Genomic DNA, 26,892 nt, shown 5'->3' on the forward strand with positions numbered 1-26,892 from the left:
CCTGACTGCCGTATTAAATTTAACTCTTCTCGCTTCTGACTGATGCTGTCATGTTTCTTGCCTCAGTTTGCTGTTTACCACAACTTCTGCCCCAGAACTGAGTCATTGCCTAGTTGGAACAGAACTGGTTAGGAGTAAAATCATCTCAGGCCCTGCCATGGCTGAGCTTTCCTCTCTCTGCCTCCCTACAGGGTGATCTAGCATCAGCTGCCCTGTGGGAAGGATCCTGATGTGCATTTATTATTATCACACTGTTTTTCAAGGTTTTTAAGTGATTGAATATTACTTGTTACATTTCTCACAGTGTGTGATAAAACTCACTTTACTTATTTTATTTCATAAGATGTATATACACCTTGATTATTTAAAAATAATAATCCACACACTCAAATAAGTTTAACACTTCTGTTCACAGCAGCATCTTGCTACTGATGATGCTACTTGAACAAAGGGATTTCAAAGGCAGACTCAGATGTGAATGTGCTAGATTACAATTCACCTAGAAGTTCAGTTCCATTAATTTGGGGGACGCAGGTGGCGCTGTGGGTTAAAGCCTCAGCGCCTAGGACTTGCCGATCGAAAGGTCGGCGGTTCGAATCCCTGCGGCGGGGTGCGCTCCCGCTGCTCGGTCCCAGCGCCTGCCAACCTAGCAGTTCAAAAGCACCTCCGGGTGCAAGTAGATAAATAGGGACCGCTTACCATGCGGCTCTGGCTCGCCAGATGCAGCTTTGTCACGCTGGCCACGTGACCCGGAAGTGTCTCCGGACAGCGCTGGCCCCTGGCCTCTTAAGTGAGATGGGCGCACAACCCCAGAGTCTGTCAAGACTGGCCCGTACGGGCAGGGGTACCTTTACCTTTTTTAGAGGCATTGGTTTCCTCTCCCACTGTAGGTGAATGAACCCAGCATTACCAATCTGATTTTCTTTTATCATTGATGTTGTGAAGGTACATTGTGCTTAGTTTTTGTACATTAAATTCCTAAATGGATATAGCTGTCAACTGCGAACACATAATCTTGTGTCGTGCCATAATGCATATTTTATTTTATTTCACCTGAATCTTATGCCGCACAACACAATACTCATTTGTTGTGCTTTGCTGCAGAAGACTAAGCAAGCATATACCACTCTATGGAAATTGTGACAAGCTTCTTAGTTGAGTTTTGCTGCATCAGTAATAATACTGCAAATAATACTGCTTCTTAGTTGAGTTTTGCTGCATCAGTAATAATACTGCAATACTCCTCAAAATTAATAATATTGCATTTATGAATCACTGTCTACCAAAAAAAAAATCTCAAAGCGATTTACAAATACATAAAATACCAAATAGCTTGTCAGTGGTTTAAAACCAAATACATAAAATAAAAAAATAGAACAAAAGAATGCTTTGAGAAGAGATGCCTCCGAGTGGGGAGGCAAACGACTCAAGGATTGTTGTTGTTGTTCCCAACGGTGGCCACTAGGGGCCTCCTCACAAACAAGAACGTCCAGTATTGCACACTTCAAGCAAGCTTAACCGGTCGCTTTAAGAATGCCGTATTACACAAGCCAATGGCTTCCCTGATCGGGGTTTCATGTGTGTGTGAGTGGCAGTGTCCAGATCAAATAGGATGCTTCTTTTTTGAGGAGCGAAGCCCCGCCCTGCGTTCCGAGCGCTCCATCAGCTGCGGGGAAAGAAACATTCCGAGGGCTTTGGGGGCTCTGCTTTCTGGCTGCGAAGGCTAGATAACACATACGCCCACCAGGGGACGAAGACAAGGTGAATGTTCCGGGGTGCTTCTGTAAAGGGAAATGGGGTTTTGGAATGGATTTAGAAATGAATGCACTTGAAATAATTTGTTTTTCCTGTATGTTTGCAGTCTTACTTAATAATTCAGTCGTGCTTTCACTGTTCAATGCTACTATAAAAAGCAAACAAACAAATGAATTTATAGATAATCAAAGTGATCTTTCGTTTGTTTATTAGTAGCCTTCAAGCTTTTGAGAAACGGAGAAGTTAAAATGTGACTTTTCATTAACCAGGAAGTAAGAGGGAGGAAAACTTGCTTTTAATTCCACCTGCTTATTCTCCCTCTTTTATTCCCTTTTATTCGGTCCTTTTTTCTTTCTTTCTTTTTTTGAGAAGTTTACATATCCTGAATGTTCACATAAAGGCCAATTCCACAGGGACAAGCGATGTTAAGTCTATCACGGTGGAAAGCCATCCAGAGTATCTTGTGGTGCCTTTTGAAAGACGAAACGATTGATTGTGGCTTTCATGAGCCGGAGGCCCAGCGCGCTCACTTCATGCAATGCATTAAGTGGTCAGTCCAGTAAGTGCGCAGGTATACGTAATATATCTGCCATTAAATACAAGGCAGGGGGCAGGAGAAGGAAAACATATTTTCATGTAGACTGGGGCTAAAACACCCAACAGTGTAAAACAGTAGAACTGTGTGAGTTGCCATACTGCACAAAAATGAATACAGTACCAGACCCAGTCACAGGTAGGTATATGAACAAATATAGAGTGCTATTAATTAATCCCTGTGTTTCAAAAGTTTGGCAACAGACTTGCATGCACACCATACATGTAAAGCCACCCCTCAAAAAATCCTGAGAACTGTAATTTGTTAAAAGTGTTGGGAGTTGTAACTCTGTGAGTTCCCAAGAATCTTGGGGTGGTAGGGGGTGGGATGTGCTTTAAAAATGTACAGTGCATACACAGCCAAGTTGGGCATTTAGTGTTGCTTGTCCCATAAGTGTGGAACACTCTTCCAGCAATCATCCTTAAGACGTCACTTGAATCCTTTTTTACGCTGGCAGGCCTGTTGGGTTGTTTAAACTTTTTAAAGATGTGCCTTTCACTTTCACGATTCCTCTGCATTTTTACGGTATTTTGTGCTTTTTGCACTTGTAAATTTTGGTGTACAATGCCCTGACACTTTACATGAGGAGCAGCCCATAAATATGTTTAATAAGTAAATAACACAGAATTGTTCTGAAAAGAGTTTGTGATACAGATCACTGATTTGCTTTCCCTGCACCCCATAACAGAAGAGTTGCTGTGAAAGCGGGGGCGGGAGAGAGGATTATATTTGGTATATTACTTAGTGTGTTATATTTATCTGAATGTGAACTTGGATTAATGCCTAAATCAGTTATTTGCTCTACAGAGATTAGTGAACTTTAGAATTCAGAACTGAGGATAGACTGTAGGCAAGGAATTCTGCCACGTTGGTGTTTGAAGTAGGGGAATCATATTGAGAAACCGGCTGCCAATTGCAAATAATAGACAAGTTGTAAGTCACCTTGGAGCATTCCCTGTTTGCTAAATACAAGTAAAATAAACATGCTAAATTAGATCACTCCCTAGGGCTTGTGGGAAGGATCTGTGGTTCTTCAGATATTGTTGGTACTCAAACTCCCATCACCCATATTCATGGGCGATGTTGGCTGAGGCTGATGTGAGTTGGAGTACTAACAATATCTGAAGAACCACAGGTCCGTCCCGTCCCCCGGGCATAAGGATTTTTTTCTCTTCCCTCCACCATCTGCTCCACAAGGTATGGGGAACCCCAGAACAAATTCAGAAGTGTGCAAAGGGGATGAAGAGGAAGGGAAATTTCCATTGCACAAGCAGAATGTCCTTACATGAACTGGACAGTGTTGTTGGGTGAAACCCATAGGAAGCTGCCTTATACCGAATTGGACCATTATTGGAATTGGCTTGCCTTTAGATTTTTACATGGGAATAAGCGTCCCTGAAATCATCAGTGTTTGCGTCTGAAGAACATAAGAAACTGCCTTATTCCGAGTCTGACTGATGGTCTGTCTAGTTCAGTATTGTCCACACGGACCAGCAACCGCTCTCCAGGGTTACAGACGGCGAATATTCCCAGTGCTGCCTGAAGATGTTGGGGGTTCAACCTGGGACCTTCTGCACCTATGCAGTTTCCTCAGGTGTAATATGTGCTGTGTTCTGTGCCAGCTACAGCTTCCAGCGGAGTCTCAAGGGGAGCCCTGTACGAAGTGCAGCATGCTTATGGCTTCTATGCTACATCGGTGCTCTCTTACCAGTGACCAGGAAACAGAAGCTTTTCAGAGACATCTGGTCATCAGTGTGTCTCTTTCTGGAGTAAACTTTGCCCTCTTCCCGCCCCCCCCCTATTTTTTTTGTTTCTGTGCAGGAAGCAGAGCAACAACGGACAAGATACCTGGTCCCACCCCATCATAGCTCCTCTGTAGTGGCAAAATGCTGAGGGGAAAGATGGATCCAGTTGTTCCCTGGTTGGTTTAAAGCACTGCTGTAGTTATAACTAAGCAAGAAGCAAACTGGAAAAGGAATGCAGAAGTAAACCAAAATGGAGAGAGGAAATGGCCCTGGTCTACAGCTCCAGCCGCTTGCAACATTGTCTGTACCGCGGCTGGCTCATGAGGATTCCTTCTCTTACAAGGTAAAGTTATTTTCCATCCTAGATTATTATCGAGGTTGCTGCAGGACAAAGGTGCAAGTAAAGAGACTTGTTTTGTTTTGAAAGAAGTAATGAGTGTGAGTTGCTGGACATTTACAATGAAAGCCTTCTTACCCAGCCTCCAGTTTTCTCAAGGTTTTTTTGAGAAAGATCATAATAGTTACCAAAATATATACGAAATACAGTAGTTTATTTATTCAATAGCCCAAAGGGTTTCAGGCTGGCAAAAACACAAAAAGTTTAACACCCTCACAGCTATTAATTTCAATTTCTATTCATTTCTTAAATTGATATTTAATATTTAAAAGAAAGGAGGCTGAAAGGAAAGTCAGTGTGGAGGAAGCAAAAAAGAATCATGTCAAAGGTATCTTTTTTGCAGATGCCACCAATGGTATGTGAGGCATTCTGTTACTAGCCCGATTTGGTCCCCTTTTTGCTCTTTTATTGAAGGATGTCTTAATGCCACCATCATCACAGAAGGTGTTTGTGGAGGGGATATATTAATTGAAAATGTCTAGTAAACCAATGCCTAGTAAAGCAGATTGGTAGCTGGGTTGCTATTGAGGGTATTTGGCAAGCCAACATGACAGTGATGATGGACTGAGGATTGGAGTGATCATTCTGTGATATTATGGCAGTGGACAAAGCTGTATGTTATTCAAAGCTTTTGAATAATAATGATAATAATAAATAATAAATAGCCAAGACTGCAGAAAAAATACTTTGATTTATTACATATTTTACCCATTGCAAGTGGTCAGAATAATGTTTTCAGGACAGAAAGACAAAAGAAAGTGCTTCTTCACATAGTGCATAGTTAAACCATGGAATTCATTTCACTAAGAGGTAAAGTTGGCCACCAACTTGGATGGCCTTAAAAGAGGATTAGCCTGCATGGAGGCAAAGGCAATCAGTAGCTATAGTACTAACCCTCTTGGCTATGTTCTGCTTCCACAATTGTAGGCAATATGCTTCCGTTACCAGTTGCTGGAAACAGCAGGAGGGTTGTGCTCAAGTCTGCTTCTGGCCTTCCCATAGGCATCCTGTTGGCCCCTGTGAGAACAGGACAAGCCTGCTGAGAGGTTTAGAAAGTTAGTAGGCTTTTTAATTTGTTTTAGTCTGTTTTACTGCAGTTTTAACCATCTGTAAGGATTCTAGATAGGTTGGTCCTTTGACCTAACCGCCAGAGCTCTTAATTACCGTATTTTTTCGTGTATAAGATGCCCCCATGTATAAGACTATTTTGGGGGACTCCAAATTAAAAAACACCCCTCAGCACTACCCGTGTATAAGACGGGCCCCAATTTAAAACCTATTGTAATTTTTTGGTAAAAAAATAAAATACCTAGTCTTATACACGGAAAAATACGGTATGTTCCTCCTCTAAGCGGCTCAGAGTGACAAACAAGCTTCTCTCTGCCATTTTATCCTCACAACAACCCTGTTTTGTAGGTTCCTCTTGTCCTCCAAGGGCAATCTAGGGAGCTTCAAGGCTAAATGGAGATTTGAACCAGGGTCTCCCTGGACTTAGCACTCTTAGCCACTACACCACTTCAGTTCTTTCCGTGAAGAAGGTTCCTAAATTGGTCTCAGTTAAGCTGTGCTTTTAAATTTTTCATTTAGTGTTTTTAAAATGATGTGGTGAATGCCTACTTGGGGTTAGTTTCTGCTTTGGCACTGCTGCCTTGCATTCGAGAGCTGCCTGGAAATGAGCAGAAGGATCAGGGCAGGGAGGGAAGAAGTTTCCTCTGCACTGACCTGCAAAATCAAGCTGGCTAAGAAACCAGCAGAATCTCCTATACTTATATTTATGGATGCCATAGTAAGTTGCCGCTTGGGCTGCTGCTGTTGTCATTCCATTCTTGGGTCTTAGGGAGAGGCCCTCAGGCCTGTTCATCAGCTCAGTTGATAGCTCAGTTGGTTAGAGTGTGGTTCTGACAATGCCAAGGTTGCAGGTTCAGTTCCCGTATGGGACAGATGCATGTTCCTCGTTGCGAGCTTTTAGACTAGATGATCTTCAGGGCCCCTTCCAAATCTATTATTCTATGTTCTATGCTGCAGGACAGATTTGATGTGCCGTGCATGAACATTATAATGATGGTGATGATGAATTCTTCATATTATATTTTTATATCTTGCCTTTCTTCAAAGTTGGGATTCAAGGCAACTTCCAACACTTAAAAACATCGTTATAAAAAGTTACAGTATTCTAAAATGGAGATTTTGCAAAGAAAGCTCAACACCTTTGCCCAAAAAAGCTCAACAATCCTGTGTAAATTTGGGCTGAGTGTACACCATACATTTAACACACTCACACACCCACACCCGAAAAAGGAAACCTGGGGGCTGTGACTTGTTAAGGGTGCTGCAATTTGTAGTTCTGTTGGGGTTAGTTCCCAGGATTCGGGGCTGGAGAAAGTCATGCATTTCAAATGTATGGTGTGTACGCAGCCTGAGATTCATTTTTTTAAGGTCCTAAATGTAATAGTATCTGATTTAGCATGTGACGGCTGAGTTGCTTTTTATCTTTTAGTTACACACATAGCCTAAATAAATATACATAGGTTTTGTGTTTACACACATGTTTATATCCTTCCTAGGGATAGTCACATTTTAAAAAAACCCTTAATCACATCTTTGAAAGAGCACAGCTTGAAGGGTATTGTATCCCTTCATTGTGTTACTAATTAACTTTTCTGAAACAATGCACAGGATTTTTTCCCATGGAGGAAAAAAAATCACAGAGAAATTTCTACCTGATATAACTGTTGGAGGGGAAGCTGTGACTTGGGGTGACATGAGAAAGGGGGGGCAGCTGAGCTTTGTGCTTGCTCCACATTGTCCTAAGCCAGACAAAAGCACATGACAGTGTATGGATGTTACCTTAATGTTCTACTGACAGACAATATGAAGTAATTTAGCATTGCAGTGTTGCATGCTCCTGTTCCCTGCCGTGCTGTCAAGTGTGCTTCACCAGTCTCTGGCTTAAGCCCCCCTTGTAAGAACATAAGAAGACCCTGCTGGATCAGGCCAGTGGCCCACCTAGTCCAGCATCCTGCTCTTAAAGTGGCCACCTGAGCATTTTTGGACTCTCCCCTCTGTTGTTTCTAGCAATTGGTAAGCAGAGGCTTGCTGCCTACAACAGTGGAGGTAGACCATATCCATCAGGGTTAGTAGCCCTTGATATCTTTCTTCATGGATATGTCTAATACCTTTTTTAAAGCCACCCAAGTTGGTGGCTACCTCTTGTGACAATGAATTCCATAATGATACACTTTGTGAAGAAGATGTACATTTCTTTTGTCCATCCTGAATCTTCCAATATGCATCTTCATTTGATGGGTCCACAGGTTCTACTGTTAAAGGTAAAGGTACCCCTGATTGTTAGGTCCAGTCACGGACGACTCTGGGGTTGCGCGCTCATCTCGCTCTATAGGCCGCGGGAGCCGGCGTTTGTCTGCAGACAGCTTCCAGGTCATGTGGCCAACATGACTAAGCCGCTTCTGGCGAACCAGAGCGGCGCACAGAAACACCATTTACCTTCCTGTTGGAGCAGTACCTATTTATCTACTTGCACTCCATGTGCTTTCGAACTGCTAGGTGGGCAGGAGCAGGGACAGAACAACGGGCGCTCACCCCCATCATGGGGATTCTAACTGCCGACCTTCCAGTAGACAAGCCCTAGGCTCTGTGGTTTAGACCACAGCTTTCACTATTTCATGCCTAATTTAATACAGTTCTGTCATGTCTCCTCTTATTCACCTTTCCTCCAAGCTACAAAGCCCAAAAGGCTGCAACCTTTCTCACAGGGAAGTCCCTCCATCCCCTTTATCATTTGGTTGCCCTGCTCTGAACCTTTTCCAACTATACAATATGTCATTTTTGAGGCACCCACTATGGAATACACTTGGTATACACTGTTGAATTGTGTAACTGACTGAATTGTCAGGTCTTCAAAATAATTTCAAGTTAAAGGTTTGTATTAGTTTGAATAGAACATTTAAGCCACACTAAGGCTGCTGTCTGCTTAAAACATCATGATCCTGTTCATGTCTACTCAGAGGTAAGTCCTGTGGAGTCCAGTGGGGCATACTCCCAGGTAAGGCGATCCTAAGATTGGCCCACGGGAAAACTGAAGGCATTTCATTTGCCGTATCCATCACCTTGCTGGACTCTGGCCCGCACGATGGAAGTGAGGAGTGCTCTTGTGCTTCTTTCCCTTTAGCCAACAAGAGGGAAATAAAAAGGATTGAGCTAAAGAAAAAGAAGGGAAAGGGATTGGGCTAAATGGCTCCAGAACTAGTGTAATTTATTGTCCAGCTCAGGGGGAAAGGGATTGTGGGAAAGACTAGTAGGTAGGAGAGGACCCGTTGCCGCAATTGGTGGCTGAATTTGCTGCCCTTTGGCACAGTGTTGTGGTGATGTTGTAAGCCACCTTGGCAGAATTTGAATTTGTTTGACTACAGTGGTACCTCAGGTTACATACGCTCCACATTACAGACTCCGTTAACCCAGAAATAGTGCTTCAGATTAAGAACTTTGCTTCAGGATGAGAACAGAAATCGTGCTCCGGCGGCACAGCAGCATCAGGAGCCCCCATTAGCTAAAGTGGTGCTTCAGGTTAAGAACAGTTTCATGTTAAGTACGGACCTCTGGAACGAATTAAGTACTTAACCTGAGGTACCACTGTATTTACATTGAAACTGCCTTAAGGCTGCAGACTGATAGCTACTTAGGTCACAGACATGTACATGTCAATTCGGAAGAAAGTCCCATGTTATCAAGCCTTATACATACTTGGCCACTCAAGCATGTTTTCTGTATGTGCAGGTGGGGTAGAAAGCTAATACCTGCATATATCCTTTTTTTTCTTGCAGGAAAACCTGATTGGTGCCCTGCTGGCTATTTTTGGACACCTCGTTATCAGCATTGCACTCAACCTCCAGGTGAGCAGGGGGGGAAACAAAAGCAAAAGGATTCAAGAGCAAACCTCAGCAGCAAAAAAATAATAATGCCACTGTGACAACTTGTTGCCTTTCCCCCTTCTCTCTTTAGAAATACAGCCATATCCGGCTGGTGGGTTGCAAAGACCACCGGGCCTACTTCAAGACCAAGACATGGTGGTGTGGCCTGTTCCTGCTCTTCCTGGGGGAGCTGGGGGTCTTCTCTGCCTATGCCTTTGCACCCCTTTCCCTGATTGTGCCACTTGGTGCCGTGTCTGTTATAGGTAAACGTAGCTTCGCACAAGTTTGTCTTATTTAAGAAGCTTATAGGGGAAGGGGAAGGGGGACACAGAAGGCAGAGTGTGACTTTCTTCTTAAATATGGATACATACATATTTATGTATGTGACATTTCACAAGCCTCCAGTTTGACTTAATGTTTAATCCTCGCCATTTTTCTAGGTGCTCCAACTTAAGGGTCTGTTTTTAGAACATTTTATTATATCAGGGGTAGGGAATCTTTTTGGCCTGGTGGGCCAGGTCGCAGCCCAACTTTGTCAGGTGGGTGGGGCACCCCACCTATCAATCTCCTGACATCATAAGATGTCAGGTGATTGATTGATTGATTGATTGGTTGGTTGGTTGGTTGGTTGGTTGATTGATTGATAGGTGGTTTGTCTTGCCCACCTGCTGAAAATCCAATGCATGGTGTTTTCCAAATGCTTGACAGCCAACTGGTTGCCAGGCATTTGGAAAGTGCAATGCAAGGGGATTTGCCAGCCCAGTACTCAAGCTTAGGACAGACAAAGCTGCTTTCTGCAGGGACTGACTGCGGGGAAACCTGTTCGTGCAACCAATCCAACTGTGTCTCTGCCAGCCCCACACCTGATGTCCCATATGATGTCAGCTGTGGGATAGGTGGCCATCGTTTGGGGAACACTGTGTTATGGGCCAAATTAGGACCCAAGTCATGCCAAATCTGTGTTATGGTTACTTTATATATTTATATTATATTTGTTATGTTTTTATTTTGTAGTTATATTTGTTTTATAGTTATCTATATATAGATAGAATTTATATTTGTACTTCTACGTACAGTGGTACCTCAGGTTACATACGCTTCAGGTTACAGACTCCACTAACCCAGAAATATTACCTCGGGTTAAGAACTTTGCTTCAGGATGAGAACAGAAATCATGCTCCAGTGGCATGGCGGCAGCAGGAGGCACCATTAGCTAAAGTTGTGCTTCAGGTTAAAAACAGTTTCAGGTTAAGAACCGACCTCCGGAACGAATTAAGTACTTAACCCGAGGTACCACTGTATTCAGTTTGTTGGTGGTATTGCAAGCTCCCTTTGCAAGGGTTTGCACCCTAAAAGGGAAGCTATATAAGTACTTTACTCTCCTTCGTGTTAGTAACATCCTTCACCTGTCATTATTTTCTCACTTAGCAAGTGCAATCATTGGAATCATATTCATTAAGGAAAAATGGAAGCCGAAAGACTTCTTGAGTAAGTTCTGGATTTTAAAATACCTTTTTAGCTCCGGCGTAGAATGTGGCTTTCTGTTGCTGCTTTTCCTTTGCTGCCTCCTCACTCTCTTCTGCATGTGTGTACAAGTTGATGAGAATTGGATCCTGGCACTCAGTCCTGGAAGCTCCCGTTGTTCTTGCAAATTGCTTTTTTCTTCTTTCTTGGCTGCTAATTTGTTAGGAATGACCTTGTGAGGGCAGGCTAGCTTTTCATTGTTTCGGAGATGCAGAGCTTAAATTTGTGAGTGTTGCTAGCCCAGCTGCCTGCATATAGTAGTTCTGTGGAACACTGAGAGCCTGAATAAGAGGAAAGGGGGAGTTTGCAGGAACTTCTTTGCCTGGAGGTTTGTCTCCCTTCTGATCAGGGGCTGTGCACAAGCTGGTGGAAGGGAGACTGACTGGAGCCAGCTGCGGTAGCTAGGGTGGCACAACCTGGACAAGATGGGCAAAGATGGGCATTGAAGATCATGCGGCCATTAAATAAAAAACAATACGTTACATTAAGGTGTTCCCTCACCCTTTCTCAGCTCTAATTAAACTGGGTGTGTGTTTAAGGTACATGATGAAAAGCTACCGGTAGGTCTCTGTGTAAGCAGAGGCTTAGAGGGGGCAGAAGGCCAGGCAAGGGGGCACTTGGAGCATCTAGTGGTTCTGTGCCAGCAGCCCAATGCAGTAAAGCAAATTCAGTCAATGAATACTGCTGGCCAGCCTTACAGGATCAGGAAGAGACAGGAATATATAAAACTGGACATAAGCATTCTTGCATTAACAGGTTCTGAGCAGGATCAATTTGAGAAGTGAGAATGTCAGGCACTGCTGGCAGTATTCTTAAATGTTCAGAACCATTCTTATCTAGCTTATCACTCTCTATATGTATGAAATTGCTATTTATGACTCTGCATCTATGACTACTGGAGAGACTTGGCATGAATTTTCTTCAGAGTTTTGCACACCGCTACAGAAACCAAAACAGTTTAGCTTTATTTTACTCTGGATTTTGCAGAATTTCAGCATTTTTATGACAAATAGCACAGTACTCGCAAAAGACTGAGTAGTCTATATACCACTAGCAATCAATAGATCTCAGTGGTTTGCATTTAATAAAATCCAAGTGCCTAGGTATACAATAAACACAATCTCAACCATTCTTAAGTAAGAAGAAAATCAAAGTATATAGATATTATGCTGTTTTGTATTTATCACAATAATCATATCCATACAAAATTCAAAGAAATAGAAAAGTATGAGTGCACATATATATATATATGTCAGAATTGCTATGCAAAGCAAACTCTCAAACAATATCCATATATTTTAACTATAATCGTAGTTGTTATAAAGTTGTTATAAAATTCTGAAAAACAAATGTGTGTGTGTGTAGTTGTTAAACAAAAATCAAGCTCTCAATAATATTCAACCATCCTCACAATCTCATTCTCACTCCCTTACAAATAGCCATTACACATTTATTTATTTATTTCAACCATTTATATATCTTGTATTTTTATCTTGTGAACTTCCCTGATGAAGGGTAGTATATAAATCTAAGTAATAATAATAAACTATTTAAAACCAGATTTTTCTTTCATAAATCCCTTCCACACGCCAGCCAGTAATAATCAAACTCATCAGTCTTCAATAACATGGCCTAGCCCATGACTCCTCCCATTGTCCTTGTCTTGTGTATGGCGTCCAAACAGCCACAGGCCTCTGAACTAACCCACTAACACAGCTTCTCCTCCCTTCCTCCTGCCAAAGGGCGCTATGTTTTGTCCTTCATAGGCTGTGGCTTGGCTATTGTCGGGACATACCTGCTGATAACCTTCGGGCCTAACAGTCATGAGACCATGACAGGAGAGAACATCACTAAGCACTTGGTCAGCTGGCCGGTTCTCTTGTATATGGTAAGGAGGCCAGTCTTGGAGTGATACTATCTGGGGTGCTTTGCCTACGTCCCAAGAATCTGCTTGCCTAGTTTGGGGTTTTAAGGAAAAACATTGCCCATGGGCTTTTTTTTTAACAGGGAAACCCATGCAGGTTTGGATATAGAAAAGGGGTTATGGGTCTCCTTACAGCTGCCCACACTTTCTGAAACTGGCATCCTTAAATTTTGGAGAATCGAAGACCCTTTACTGGCTTTACTGGCAATCACTTGAAAGATTTTATTTCCCTAGGTTTTTATCCTACACTAACAAACTGTCTCTGAGCTGAGGCCCAAAGGGTGTGTCATCTCAACCTCTTCCACTTCATTTTCATAGCTGGAACATCATAAGATGCCCATGTGGTTCCCTCTAGATACTGTTGGACATCAACTTCCACCAGCCCCTACCAGCATGGCCACTGGTCAGGAGTTCTGGGAGTTGTAGTCTAGCAACATTTGGAAAGCATACCACATTGGCTACTTCTTAAGCAGAGGAATGTGGGTTGCGGTGGGGACAGAGATCCCCTGCAACAGTGTAGAGGAGGGTGGAAAGAACAGCATATTGGGATTGGATGCTGGAGACAAATGGCAGGTGGCTTTGTTGTTGTCCTAGGTGAATTAAGAGCTCCATCATGCACCTGCTTGTGAGCTTCTCATTGTTGCTTGAAACAGGATGCCAGGCCAGATGAAACTTGGCTCTGGTCCATCAGGGCTCCCTTTACATTCGTAAAGACTGAAAATGGCAGAGCATGTGCCTGGGGAAGAGGTAAATCTCAGGGAGGGCATATTCACATTGCATAAGGCTACTTCCTTACTAAAGGGTAGCAGGTCTGAGGTCTGGTTGGATGGGTGACCAACTGAGAAGCACTGCCTCGGGTTCCATGACAGAAGAAAGGCAGGATATAAACGGAAGAGGACAAAAATGCACACCTTTGTGCTGTGTAAAACACTGTAACTTTCTATGTGCCGAAATATATATATATATATATATATTTTAAAATTATTATTATTTTAAATTTCAACTGCATCAGGCCAACACAGCTACCTACCTGTTTCTGTGTGCCGTCAGGATAGGATGGAAATTGGAGGGGAAAAACAAAATTCCCAGGTTGCTGCAAAATGAAGCAGCTGTTGCCCATTCTTTTTCCATTTCCCAAATGGAGTCGCCTCTCCAGTTCTTAACAAAACTAAAGTGTGTGTTGACTTGTTTGTTTTTATAGCCCATATTTATTTCTGCATGGTCTTCTTTTTCTTCTTCTTTCTCTTAGCTGGTAGAGATCATCATTTTCTGCCTGCTGTTGTATTTCTACAAAGAGAGGAAAGCTAACTATATTGTGGTGATTCTGCTGTTGGCAGCCCTCCTGGGTAAGCTTCACGCATGCGCTATGTTCACACAACATTGAAGTTTCAAGCACTTGGCTTAATCTTCCAACCACTGTGTCTGTTGAGTCAGAGTAGGCCTGTGGTTAGTTGGCTGCCTAGCTTGTTTGTCAAAACTTTTATACCACCCTTCTTCCTAGTGGGTCCCAGGGTAGGGTGCACATATTACCAAAAACAAAGCAATGCCCGCTGCCCACATCGGAATTGAAATTCATGAATTATGAAAGCAGGCCTAATGCAGCATACTTCTGTGTATTTTTGTTCCAGTATCCCTGCTGTTGTAAAGCAAACAAAGAAAAAACAGCCTTTGTTTGTTTGTTTGTTTGTTTGTTTGTTTGTTTGGAGACCCTTATCTCCTCCCCCCCCCCAGCTACAATTGTCAGAGCTGCTTTCACAGTCGGTCCTTCTTTGTGAACTTGGGAATTGTAGCTCTCTGAGGGGAATAGAGGTCTCTTAACAACTCTCAGCACTCTTAACAAACTACACTTCCCAGGATTCTCTGGGGGAAGCCATGCCTGTTTAAAGTGATATGGTACTGCTTTAAATGCATAGTGCAGATGGAACTGTAGTCAAATGATGGAATTTGCTCTCACAAGAGATAGGGATAGCCACCAACTTGAATGGCTTTAAAAGAAGACTAGACTCATTCATGGAGGACAAGGACTATATTTGACCTCTACTGCCAGATGCCTTATTCCTCTGAATACCAGTTGCTGGGAATGGCAAGTGGGGAGAGTGCAGTTGTGCTCAGGTCCTGTTTGCAGGCTTCCCAATAATGTAAAAGGACCGAAGAGTGTAAAAGAACTCGATTTCAGTCTGAGGGAGCCAGCGATTGTCCACAGACAGCTTTCCAGGTCATGTGGCCAGCATGACTAAACTGCTTCTGGTGCAGTTGCACACTGTGACAGAAGCCAGAGCTCATGGAAACGCTGTTTACCTTCCCGTCACAGCAGTACCTATTTATCTACTTGCACTGGTGCCCTTTCAGACTGCCAGGTTGGCAGAAGCTGGGATAGAGCAACAGGAGCTCACCCTGTCGCACCACTGACCTTTTGATCAGCAAGCTCAAGAGGCTCAGTGGTTTAGACCACAGCGCCACCTGCTGGCTGGCCACTCTGGCTGGCCACTGTGAGAACAGCATGCTGGCCTAGATGGGCCACTGGCCTCATCCAGCAGGACTCTAATGTTCCCGTTGGTGGGACTTGTGGAACTCATTACCATTGGACGTTTTGCTTCCTGTAACTGTCATTTTCCTTGTTCTCTAGTGATGGGAGGGTTGTTGTCTTAAATATGTTTTAGGTTCTATGACAGTCATCACGGTGAAGGCAGTGGCAGGCATGGTGGTGGTTTCGATACGAGGGAACCTCCAGCTGGGCTACCCCATTTTCTACATCATGGTGGTTTGCATGGTGGCAACAGCATCCTTTCAGGCAACGTAAGTGGCTCGGAGCTTCCTTCCTCTCCCTTTTTCTAAGAGCAACCTTATTTTCCAGCTGTAGCGTACAACTGAATGTCAGCATAATTGAAATTTAATTAAAATGAATAATACATTAAAGAGCAGCCCCAGGGGGGAAAGCTAGGTAATTGTATTGTTCGTTGTTATTACTGGCAGTGGGCCTTTTAGTAGCTGTTAGCTGCTTTTCCTCTTCTGCAAAGTACCTTGTGACATTTTAAGGATACATTTGAGGAACGCCTTCCCGTTGCTTACAGTCAATGTGCTGCAGTGCAGAAAAATTGCCCTTTTGGGTCAGACCAAACAACCATCCATTCTGACACTCTGGCTGCCGAGAGTGACCAACTAGACAGCTAACCTCCATCATCGGGTTTTAGCATCTTGTGATCTAAGAGCTGCTGCCCCAGGACATCGAGGTTTTGTTCTTAGCTACCAAGGCATAGATAGCTAATTTTTAGCTTACCAAGCCTGATCTGTGTCTTTTAAGAAAAGAAAAAGCATTTGAGGATGGGTTAGTGCAGACTGAAGGGGAAAGCAATCAAGGGGGAGAACTATAGAGCAGCATTGGGGAGTCTTTAGCCCTCCAGATGTTGGAATCCAACTCCCATCGTCAGTGGTCAGGGATGATGGGAGCTGTAGTCTAGCAACATCTGAACACATTCCTCAAACCCTGCTGTAGAAGGAAAACTTTATAGGCTAGTAAGCTGGAGCTAAAGTGTGCCAGAAGAAGAAGAAGAAGAAGAAGAAGAAGAAGAAGAAGAAGAAGAAGAAGAAGAAGATATTTTAATTTATTGTTATTATTACCCACCCTTCATTCTGTAACTGATGTGGAATAGTCATAAAGTTTTCAGATGTATACAGTGTCTGCTTTAATGGAGAATAAAAGGAATCAACGATTGTTATGATTAGGTCAGCCTCTTTTGAGCTGTACGTACAAATAAATATTAGCTGCATACCTAACCATAGACACCTGGATTCAAATCTCCACTTCGCTGTAAAATGCCCTGGGTGATTATCTGAACCTAATGTACCGTATTTTTCGCTCTATAAGATGCACCTAGTTTTTGGAGGAGGGAAACAAGAAAAAAAATATTATGAATCTCAGAGCCAGAACAACAAGAAGGATCGCTGCGCAACGAAAGCAGTGATCCCTCTTTCTGTTCTGGCTTCTGGGATAGCTGCACAGCCTGCATTTGCTCCATAAGACGCAGACACATTTCCCCTTACTTTTTAGGAGGGAAAAAGTGAGTCTTATAGAGCAAAAAATACGGTAAATTACAGGATATGGGGGTGGGGTGAAGCACATGTCTTCCACTCTGAGCTCCTTGGCAGGTGGTGGTGCAAACATGTAATAACAAATGGAGACTTGGTGATGACCACTGGCTTAGGTAGCTTTTTAATAGAAATTGGACAGAAGAATGCAATATAAAATCATATTGATGGCTGTTTTAGCCATAGCTGATAAATGGAACTTCCAGCTTCAGAGGCAGTCTACCTCTGTATACTAGTTGCTAGGGGATATGTGACAGAAGAGGGCTCTTACCTATCAGTCTGACCCCCTGCTTTTGTTATATTTAAATACTTAGTGTTTTTAGCAACACACTCCTTAAATAAATTGATTGATTGATTGATTGCATGCCTGTTTAATTCTTAATTCTACTTCTTGATCGTAGGTTTTTAACACAAGCAACACAACTGTACGATGCATCACAGATTGCCAGCATAGGATACATCTTGTCTACTGCAACTGCAATTACTGCAGGTAAAAGAAATAAGGGGAAATAACCTAAAATGGTCACTGGAGCAGGTCAACAAATTTCTGTGGCCTGAGATGGGCTCCTAAGAAAATAATGTCTGATGGGAGTTGCCATCCAAAACATCTGGAGGGCACCAGGTTGGCAAAGGCTGGATTACAGCATAGCATAGTTTCACTGGGAAGGGCTGTAGCTCAATGGGTAGAGCACACAGAAGGTCCAAATTCGATCCCCAGCATCTACAGGTAGGGCTGAGAGAGACCCCGTTGAAGCCCTTGAGATCTGCTGCTGGTGAGTGCAAACAATACTGAGCCAGATGGAGCCAAAGGTCTGACTCTGTGTATAAGGCAGCTTCCTATGTTCCACTTAGGTTCATGCTCAGAGTGTAGTTTGCATTCAGAAGCTCATTCTTGGAAAGAGATAATGTTTGAAGTGACACATTCAGTATACTTTCTGAAAACAAGGATCTCTGTCTCAAGGAACTTATTCTAAAGTTTGCCAGTAGGGAAGAGAAAGGATAAACAAGGGTAATAAGGGATGACTGTACCAGATGCCAGGAGTGAAGGTATAACTCGGCCTTTGGCCAACTGTTGCCCTCCAGGTCTTTGGAACTACTACAACTCCCAGCTGCTTCCCATGCATAATATAAAATGAAATAACAGATGAGTAGCTTTTGTCTAGCAATTGGCAACAAATTTGTGTTTGAAGATGCTGTATGTCATGTTTCCATTTCCCCCTGCCTCCTGGGTCAGGTGCGACCTTCTACTTGGACTTCATTGGAGAAGACATACTTCATATATGCATGTTTGCCTTGGGGTAAGTTTACGGTATTGATTTAGGGGCAGTGCAGTGTCCTATTATTTTGGGAACTTTTGCCTTCATCATTGCATTTTACATAATCTGGGTGGGGCAGATGGGAATTCCCAATTCTTGGCACTTCAAAGCCTTAGTAACTGCCTTAGTTTGCTGTCCTGGTGCCCTCCGGACTTATTGGACTACAACTCCCATGAGCCCCAGCTATCACACATGTTACGGTATGTGACATTATTAAAGACCAGCAGGCTGTCAGTTCTCACGATCCAGAGAGAGTTTTCTTTTTTGAGCAGTCTCTCTCTCTCCCTCTCAAGGCAGAAGGGACTTCTCTTTCTCTCTACTACCTCCTGACCCAAACCATTCTGTCCCGTCTTGGCAGATGTTATAAGCCAAGAAAGGCAGGCAAGCAGGTGGTAAGCCACATTTCCCCCTGCACTTTGTCTCCATCCTGGCCAGACAGGCCTTGGCATTTAAGCTAATCCTGAAAAGAAACCTGAGTTAATGGTGCTCTGGGCTCCTTTCACTAGTTTTGCCATAGACAAAGTGGTGTCCAAGTTGCTATGTATACAAGCAATTTTATGGTGGTGGTTGTTAAGATTTTTATTTTTATTTTTGCCCCGCCCATTCTCCCAAAGTTGCCCAGGGCAGCAAACAATAAAGTAGTAATACAATTTAGTGAAAACATTTTAAAATATCAAGATCGAAAAACATTTAAAAACAGTAACATATAGCCAATGATTGCACAGTTTCGTCCTCAAAGCAGGCTGCAGAATTACGATCTCGTTGCAGGAACTTGTTTTATTTTAGTGCAGTCTACAAATAGCCCTTGCATAGCACAATGTTACACCAGTGAGCTCTTTTCTAGAACTGTTTACAGTATTACTTTGCCTCATGAACTGCATTGGTCAGTAGGAAAACAGCTTTTTCAGCCTTTTTAAGCAATAACCGGCTAACATGAGATCAAGTTGTTGTTTAAATTCCTTTGCTGTCAGCTTCTTTGCTCCTTCTGTTATTTCACAAAGCAATTGTATTCTCTTATTCCCCCACCCACCCAGGTGCCTCATTGCATTTTTAGGTGTCTTCTTGATCACTAGAAACAAGAGGAAATCAATCTTTTTCGAACCGTACATCTCCATGGATGCTATGCCAAGTAAGGCCAAAAAAAAAAAAATCTTTCTTTTCATGAGCAAGTTAATAGTGCCATATTTTTTAAAATGTCATCTGCCTGTCTGGCCCCAGCTGCATTACATATTTAAAGCAGTATTCTATCACTTTCAATAGCCATGGCTTCCCTTCAAAACTCCCCAGAACCGGTTTTATTTGGTCTGTTTTCTGGACAATTATCAATCAATCATTTTACTTGTATGCCACCTTTCCAAAGTTAAAGTTATGATCGAGTCGGCTTACAACATATTAAAAAATTGCGTAACTACAAACATAACAAAAGTAGTCAAACAATATGCAAAACATCAAAAAGAACACAACCAGACTGAACAATTTCCACATAAATCATACGATAAAAAATAAAGATACAAGAAAATAACAGCAACAACAGCAATGGCCCCCAAACAATACCCTTCTCCCCAAATAATACCCCAGTCCAATACAGTGGTACCTTGGGTTACAGACGCATCAGCTTGCGTGTTTTCGTGTTGTGCACCGTGCTGAACCTGGAAGTATCGGAACAGGTTACTTCCGGGTTTTGGCGCTTGCACATGCACAGAAGTGCTGAATCGCGACTTGTGCGTGCGCAGATGCGGCGCTGCAGGTTGCGAACGTCTGTCCCGCACAGATCACATTCGCAACCCGAGGTTCCACTGTATTCTATTCAGCAGCCTCAGCTTTTGTAGCTGGAGCCAGCCAGAGCCTTGTCCTCTCTCCCCTAATGGTGTCCCTCTTGGTGGAGGCTGAGCCATCCAATTTGGCTAGAATAGGTCTGAGTAACCTGTGGTTCTCCATTTGCTGTGGACTCTAACTCCCATCAGCCCCGCCAGCATGGCCAGTGGTCAGGGATGATGGGAGTTGGAGTCCAACATCATCTTGGCTGGCCGCAGCTCAGCCTAGGAAGAGAGTTTTCAGTTTTCAGTTGTTTGTGGTCTTGACATTTACTATTACTTATTAAGTAACAACTTACAATAAATATTGCTTAAGAAGAGGAATATTTGCTTATTTTAATTCTTTCACAATTTTTTACAAGTCCTTTGCCAACTGCCTCTGACTCTTCTATGTGTTTTGAAGCAAAGTTTCCTCCTTAACCTTTCTGGTGTCCCTTGACATAAGTAACAGCCATAGAATGATTATGGAGACACTTGTAGGGAGTTGCCTCATGTAAATCAGGGACTGAGAAGCTTTGGCCCTTCAGATGTTACCAAACTCCAGCTCCCATCATCCCCAGCCACCATGGCCAAAAATCAATGGATGGTGGGAATTTTAGCCCAACAATATCTGGAGGGTCACAGGTTCCCCAACCCTTCCATAAATGAAGCCCTTTATTTATTATTTGGTGTCTTATTATACAAAAGATCCCAAGTTCAATTCCTGTCAGTTGCCAAGTGAAAAGGACCTTGGGTGGTAAGGCTGGAAAACCTGAGGCCCTGGAGAGCTACTACTGGTCAGAGGATGTAGCACTAGGCTGGACAGATCAGTGTTCTGGTTTAATATAAACCAGCTTCATATGCTTATGTGCATAAGTGTGAAAGAAAGCAGTTTATAGTCCCTCACCCGCTCAAAAAAAGCCCCTTTCAAATGATGTATTTTCCCTCCCCTTCTTGTCTGTAGGCATGCAGAATTTGCATGACAACGGAACGGCAGTTCAGCCTGAGCTCAAAACGTCATTTTCCTATGGTGCCCTGGAGAACAACGACGCCATCTCTGAGATCTACGCACCTGCTACATTGCCGATAGTGCAGGAGGAACATGGTTCGAGGGGGTCATCTGTGCCTCCCTACCGGGTCATGGAGCATGACAAAGGGGAGTGAAAGCCCTTGTAAGGGACTGGCATAATGCCTCCAAGCGTGGTCCTCTTATTTATTCATCCCTTCTTCTTTTTAAGCACCGCTAAGTCAAAAAAAAAAAAAAGAAGTCAGTTTATTTATGGATTAAGTGTGTATGGAATGACAACCTTAAAGACTGAACTGTGTTAAGAGTCCCCTACCCATGTAATACAAAAGCTAAGTTGATTGTTGCAGGACGCAAGCAGCTGCTTCGGCCTCGCTAAGCTAAACTGTGACAGTATGTATAGCTATGTCAAAAGGAACTCAGGATATTCTGATGGCTGTAATATTTCTAGTCAAACAGCAGGAACTAAAGGGTGAGTTTAGACTCTGTTTTCCTGATAAAATTCCCTTTATGATCACATAACATGACACAGTATGTGGGTTGTACGGTCTCAAGCAGAGCTCTGGGTTCGTGCGCCTTCCCCACCACATATGGATGGTTGTATCCAGCTTAAGTTTTACCCAGCATGGACTCATTGAACTTAATAGACCAAAGTTGTCCATTTATTTCAGTTCTTCCACTCTGAGTATCACTAGCATTGGATACAGCCCAGAATATTTTTAATATGAACCAAAGCTTACACGTGTCAATTCCTGTTTTAATTAGACCTGCTCATGCTACCTGCCTGCTGCCTTGTACCTTAAGGAGAAAACTAGCCAAACATTTGAAGATGTCAGATAAGATTGAGACTCTCAACAGTAACAGCCCACAAACACACAGCATGCAACTGTCTTCCTGCCATTTATCTTGCAGGACAGCAATTTAGACCTTCCCTACAAATGTGTAATTTCAGTTGTGTCGATTCATATTGTGGGTCAGAGATTGCATTTTGAATGCTCCCCTTGTGTGGGGGGAGGGGCTCATTCCTGCCTGTAGAGTCGGCTCAGCACAAAAGTTAGCTCAAGTTTCCCATCAGTGGGCTGGGATGGAAACTTGCTCATTGTGTTGCTATTGTGTACATGGTTTGTTTGCTTTTTTTATTATTTGCAGAAAGTATTTACATGGGGCTTCATTCCAAAATGGCAGAAATAAAATCTAAGTACTAGCTCGCCTCCTTTCCCCCCTCCCCCGTCCAAGTTACAGGTTGCTATTGCTTTCTGGACCCTTCATACATCAGAGCTCCATGGCCCTGATCCAGAAAAAGTTATTTGCACTTGGTCCTATAGTAATGAATGGGTTAAGTTAATCGCCATCTTAAAGCGTTATGAAAATGCATTTGTGTGTGAGTGCGTGTATGAGCCACTTTGAATAAATCTGCAGAAACTCCAGGACCCCACACTAACTTGGCAGTAGTTAATTCTAGATCCAGGAATGGAGAACCTGTGGTCCTCCAGATGTTGGTGGACTTGAACATCAGCCTCAACCCAGTGTGACCAGGGATGGTGTGAGTTTTAGTCCAGCAACATCTGGAGGACCACAGGTTCTTGACTTCTGTTCTAAATCAAGATGGGGCCTTATTAGTGATCCTTTTTGTTCCCTCCATCTTTGCCTGCAGGCTTATTCATGATAACTCCCCATCCCATTGTTCATCACCTGAGTTGGGATATAGTATACAACTTCCACTGATTTTAGCTTTGGAGGAGATGTATGCTGTGAATCACTGACTGAGTCAGTGACTGAGGTTGACTGTTTCTGTTGCTCATACCATAATGCTGCCTTTTAGGTTTTTGTCTGTCAACTCTGGGTCTTTTTGTGATAGGAATGCATCCAAAGGAGTAAACCAGAATGTCTTAGATATAGGTCTGGAACCAGAAACCAGTTGGACACTTGTTTCAGCATTCAAGCAACTTCAGGAATGCTGGTTGTTTTTATCTCTCTCTGCCTTTTAGGCTGTTTTAATATATTCACTTTTAAAAATATGTGATCTGCATGAAAACAAACCCATCACGTAAAAAATGGTTGATGCTAACCATGGGGTGTTTAATCTTTGCACATTTTCTTTAAACTTTTCAGTTAAGTCTGGAGGTAGGGAACCAGCTTTTTATCTGCAGCACGCTTTGCATTTTCCATGATGCACTGTACACTTCAGGCAGAATGGCATTATTATTAGACTAATAATTCAGGGACGTAAATCTTATTGAGTAATTGGTGAATGCTGACCTGGCACCACCATCTTGGGGGAACCCCCATAAGGTCTGCTTCATTCATTTTTCTACTATGCAAAATGTTTTGCTCATTAAAAGAGCTACGTAGCAGAGGAGGTGAGGTAGTGTAGGGGACGAATGGGCCTTTTAATTTCCTTATTGCCTTTCCATTATAAATGAAAGAGGTGGTTTTCCAATTGTACAAGCATGCTGGAGACCTCTGTGTGATTTAACCACAAAATGACATCTGTGTTCTCAAAACTGCCCGGTCTAACCACAGGGTACTGAACCTCTGTTATTTATTGTTTAGGTTCAAGCTCCAAGCAGAAGAATATGACCCTCTCTGTTGGTTGGTTACACTTGATGCTTTTTTAATGGTTTCTTAAGTGTTAATTTATTGAATAGGAACTATTTACTTCTTTTTTTTTAGCTCTGGGAAGAGAGAGTGCCTTTTTAGAACAGGAAAACCTTTAAGCCAAAAATAGACATGACAGACAGACACACACACACATCCCGACACACATGTACTTAAAAGCAACTGTGGGGGCCTTCACTTTTATTTAAAGCAGTGGCCAATCAAGTATAAAAGTGTGTTTAACCCTTTCAATCCTGCACCATTGCCTGCATCTCCCCCCCTCTCCGAGCAACCACTAATATGAACTAGAGGATAGGATTTTGAATAAAGACAACACTGCAGGGTGAAAAGGTTAGTGCACCTCTCTCCCTCGGTGCTGCTGTTCTGATCAAAAGGGTTTTTTTTTTATATATTGTTGTGGAAAAATAGCCACATGTTGTATTTGAATCAGGACACAGCCTGGGGCTCCTTTACTTCAAGCAGGCAAGGAGAAGCAGCCTGACACCAGAGTGTTACAAGCTGCTCTGCCCCAAGCAGAGAATCCCAAGCTTATATAGAAAAAAACAGACTAGCATGCTTCTTTATCTCATAGTACAATGTGTTTTCAAAACAAGCCCAAAGCATTCATCAACATAAGCAATACCCTTTTGGTTACAGAACAGTCTGCATGTTCTCAGAACCTCATTTTCTTTGCCAGCCCTCTCATCCTGTCACATAAACAGGTGTCTTGACCAAAGTTTAGGCCTGGCCATCACGCACACCCATCACTATGCTGAAGTCTGCTTCTGGGCCTGTTTTGGGGAAGGAGCAGCATCTCACTAGACCAGGCATAGGGAACTTGGCCCTCCAGGTGTTGCTGAACTACAGTTCCCATCAGCCCCAGCCTGCATGGCCAATGGTCAGGAATGATTATGCATTAGACCATAATTCTTTTTTCATTTCAAGTTAGGACAGTTCCCTGAAACAAAAGTTCCTTTCAAACACATCACTGGCAGCAGGGTGAAATAGTCAACTTAGAGGCTTGGGCCTTGGCAGGTTGACTTCACCTCCACTCTCTTCTGGTTAGTAAATGTTGTTTTCCACAGTACAAAGAGATACCTCTTGTTTTTTGTCGTGGAGGCTTTTCAACCCGGGTGTGGCTTTTTCAGTGCATCATACAGTTCAATGGTAGAGCATCTGTTTTGCATGCCTCACCAAGTAGGACTACGAGAGACTTCTGTTTGAAATCCTACCAGTCAGTGTTGGCAATACTGAGCTAGATGGGCCAATGGTCTGACTCAGTCTAAGGTGGCTTCCTATATGCCAATGTAGGATGCTTCATTGCTATAATGCTGAAAATACTAAGGCGTCTTGTGTAGTGTCACTGGAAACCAACCAATTCTATGGGTAGAAGATCCATGGTCAGCGGAACACTGTATCCGTAAAAGAAGATAGATAACTTCGGCTTCCTGAGGCAAGAGGGTGACATTATTTGAAGGGCCTCTTTTGGTGCTTTGGATTTCTCCGTGGTTCCAAGTTCTCAACACAGGAGTCAGGTAGTATTTAAACCCCTATCTATGCTGGACAGCACTTTGGTCTGGTCAGCATTAGAGGTCTAGATGGGTTCCCTTGTATGCGGTCCCCCATGCCCCTGCCCCATTTGTCTAAATGAGCAGAAGAAAAAGAAGCCCATCACACATGGCCAGACCTCTCCTTGGGCACAGCTCCAATATCCCCAGTAGAGAACAGTGGCTGACTGTCAAATCCATCAATGGTGTCTACTCTGGATTAGGCAAGGAGCTTCTATTAGCTTGGATTGTTTAGGAATATCTAAGCTAGGCTTGCTGGCTGGGTCTGATAGGAGTTGCAATCTAAAACATCTGGAGGTCACCAGGTTGGATAAAGTTGATCTACATCAGATTTTATTTTCAGGATTGTGGCTTCACTGTATAGCTCTTTTATCATCCTTAATTCTACACCATCAAATCTGATGTTGACTGGATGTACTGTCAATGTTTTCTTAATAGTGCTGTGTAAATAAACTGAGCTTTATGGTACACCGAAAGTAAGACAACAGCATCTTTTGCCTTTTTTGTGTTATTGACTGCTTTTAATTATTTTATGTGTGAATCACCTTGTGACAGTGGTTTAGAATGTAGTTAATAAATCAATTATAACAGCAGCAACGTACTGCTGGTTGTGGGGGGGGGGGACCTCTGGAGATATCTGCATGAGGGAATTGGCAGGAATTGTTAGGCATCACCTTCTCTCACCACCAGCCCCTTTTGCAATTACTGCCCTTTTCATTCACAGTGTCTTGGCAACCACAGGTTTGGTAACTTGCATTTGCTAAGGTAATATGTTGTTCAGTCCTTCTAGGATGAAATTAAAATGTAATTTTAGTTTGGCGGGGGGAATGCAAGCTGAGTTGCAGCCCACGTATGTTAATAAGAAAAGGTTAATGACTTCACAAGAGGCTTGGCCTGTGCACGCTTGACAAGAGGAAACCTTTTAAACGAAAGCCTGCATAATGTCCACCTTCCTGGTCTTTGAAATAATAAAAATTTGAAGCCTTCCAACTAATATATTTATGTAATCAGGTTGATCGTTGGCTCAGCGTGCTGCCAGTGAAGCGCTTGCCAACATAATTAACACTGGCCATATGGATTTTATTCCAGGGAAGTAAACAGAAACTAGACCTGAGAACATTTTTTCATTCATTGTATCTGGGCACTGAATTACCAGTCATTGGGGGGGGGGGGAGCAATGGAAGCCATCTGTCCCTAAATAGGAGGGCACTTGGTTAATGATGGTAGAAAGCTTGATGTATATGGAAAAATACAGGGATTAAGGAAGAAATTGTTGCTGTTTGAAATCTGGGCAAACATGCCATTTGAATGAATAAGAGCATGTCATTCAGAGGGATTGAGAGATGCGGCTGAGGTGCTAGACGGGTTTGGGGGCAATGATGGGCTGGATGTGAACCAGCAAATTGAAACTGAATCCTGAAGACAGGTGTTATGTGTTTCAAGTTATCAAGTCCACAAGGTGGGAAGACAGCCTGCTCTATTTGGGGTTAAAGTCCCTTGGAGGCAGCAGTTCATTGCTTGGGGGTACCCCTAGATCCAATGCTGTTATTTGTGGTCCAGGTGGCCTCAGTGGCTAGGAGTGTCTACATCCAACTGTGGCTAGGTTGCCAGCAGCAGCCTCTTTTGGACATACCCTCCA

The 26,892-nt window shown here is 43.0% G+C and overlaps 1 protein-coding gene across 2 annotated transcripts; it reads left to right on the top strand.

The window, feature by feature from the left end:
• Positions 1-1,382: 1,382 nt before the first annotated feature.
• Positions 1,383-25,738, top strand: NIPAL3 (NIPA like domain containing 3). Of its 2 annotated transcripts, none has more exons than XM_083751842.1 (12): positions 1,383-1,761; positions 4,172-4,438; positions 9,334-9,402; positions 9,512-9,683; positions 10,849-10,908; positions 12,687-12,832; positions 14,118-14,214; positions 15,529-15,664; positions 17,356-17,444; positions 18,189-18,252; positions 19,305-19,399; positions 21,028-25,738. In XM_083751842.1, exons 2-12 carry the CDS (start codon positions 4,346-4,348, stop codon positions 21,225-21,227), a joined length of 1,221 nt encoding a protein of 406 aa, XP_083607968.1. In that variant the 5' UTR covers positions 1,383-1,761; positions 4,172-4,345; the 3' UTR covers positions 21,228-25,738. The 2 variants fall into 2 exon arrangements, with proteins under 2 accessions (XP_083607968.1, XP_083607969.1); XM_083751843.1 differs by having other exon boundaries at positions 1,384-1,761; positions 12,711-12,832.
• The last annotated feature ends 1,154 nt before the right edge of the window (positions 25,739-26,892 follow it).

Source organism: Podarcis gaigeae (genome assembly GCF_964106915.1).
Source record: "Podarcis gaigeae genome assembly, chromosome: 8".
In the NCBI taxonomy this organism is placed as follows: Eukaryota; Metazoa; Chordata; class Lepidosauria; order Squamata; family Lacertidae; genus Podarcis; species Podarcis gaigeae.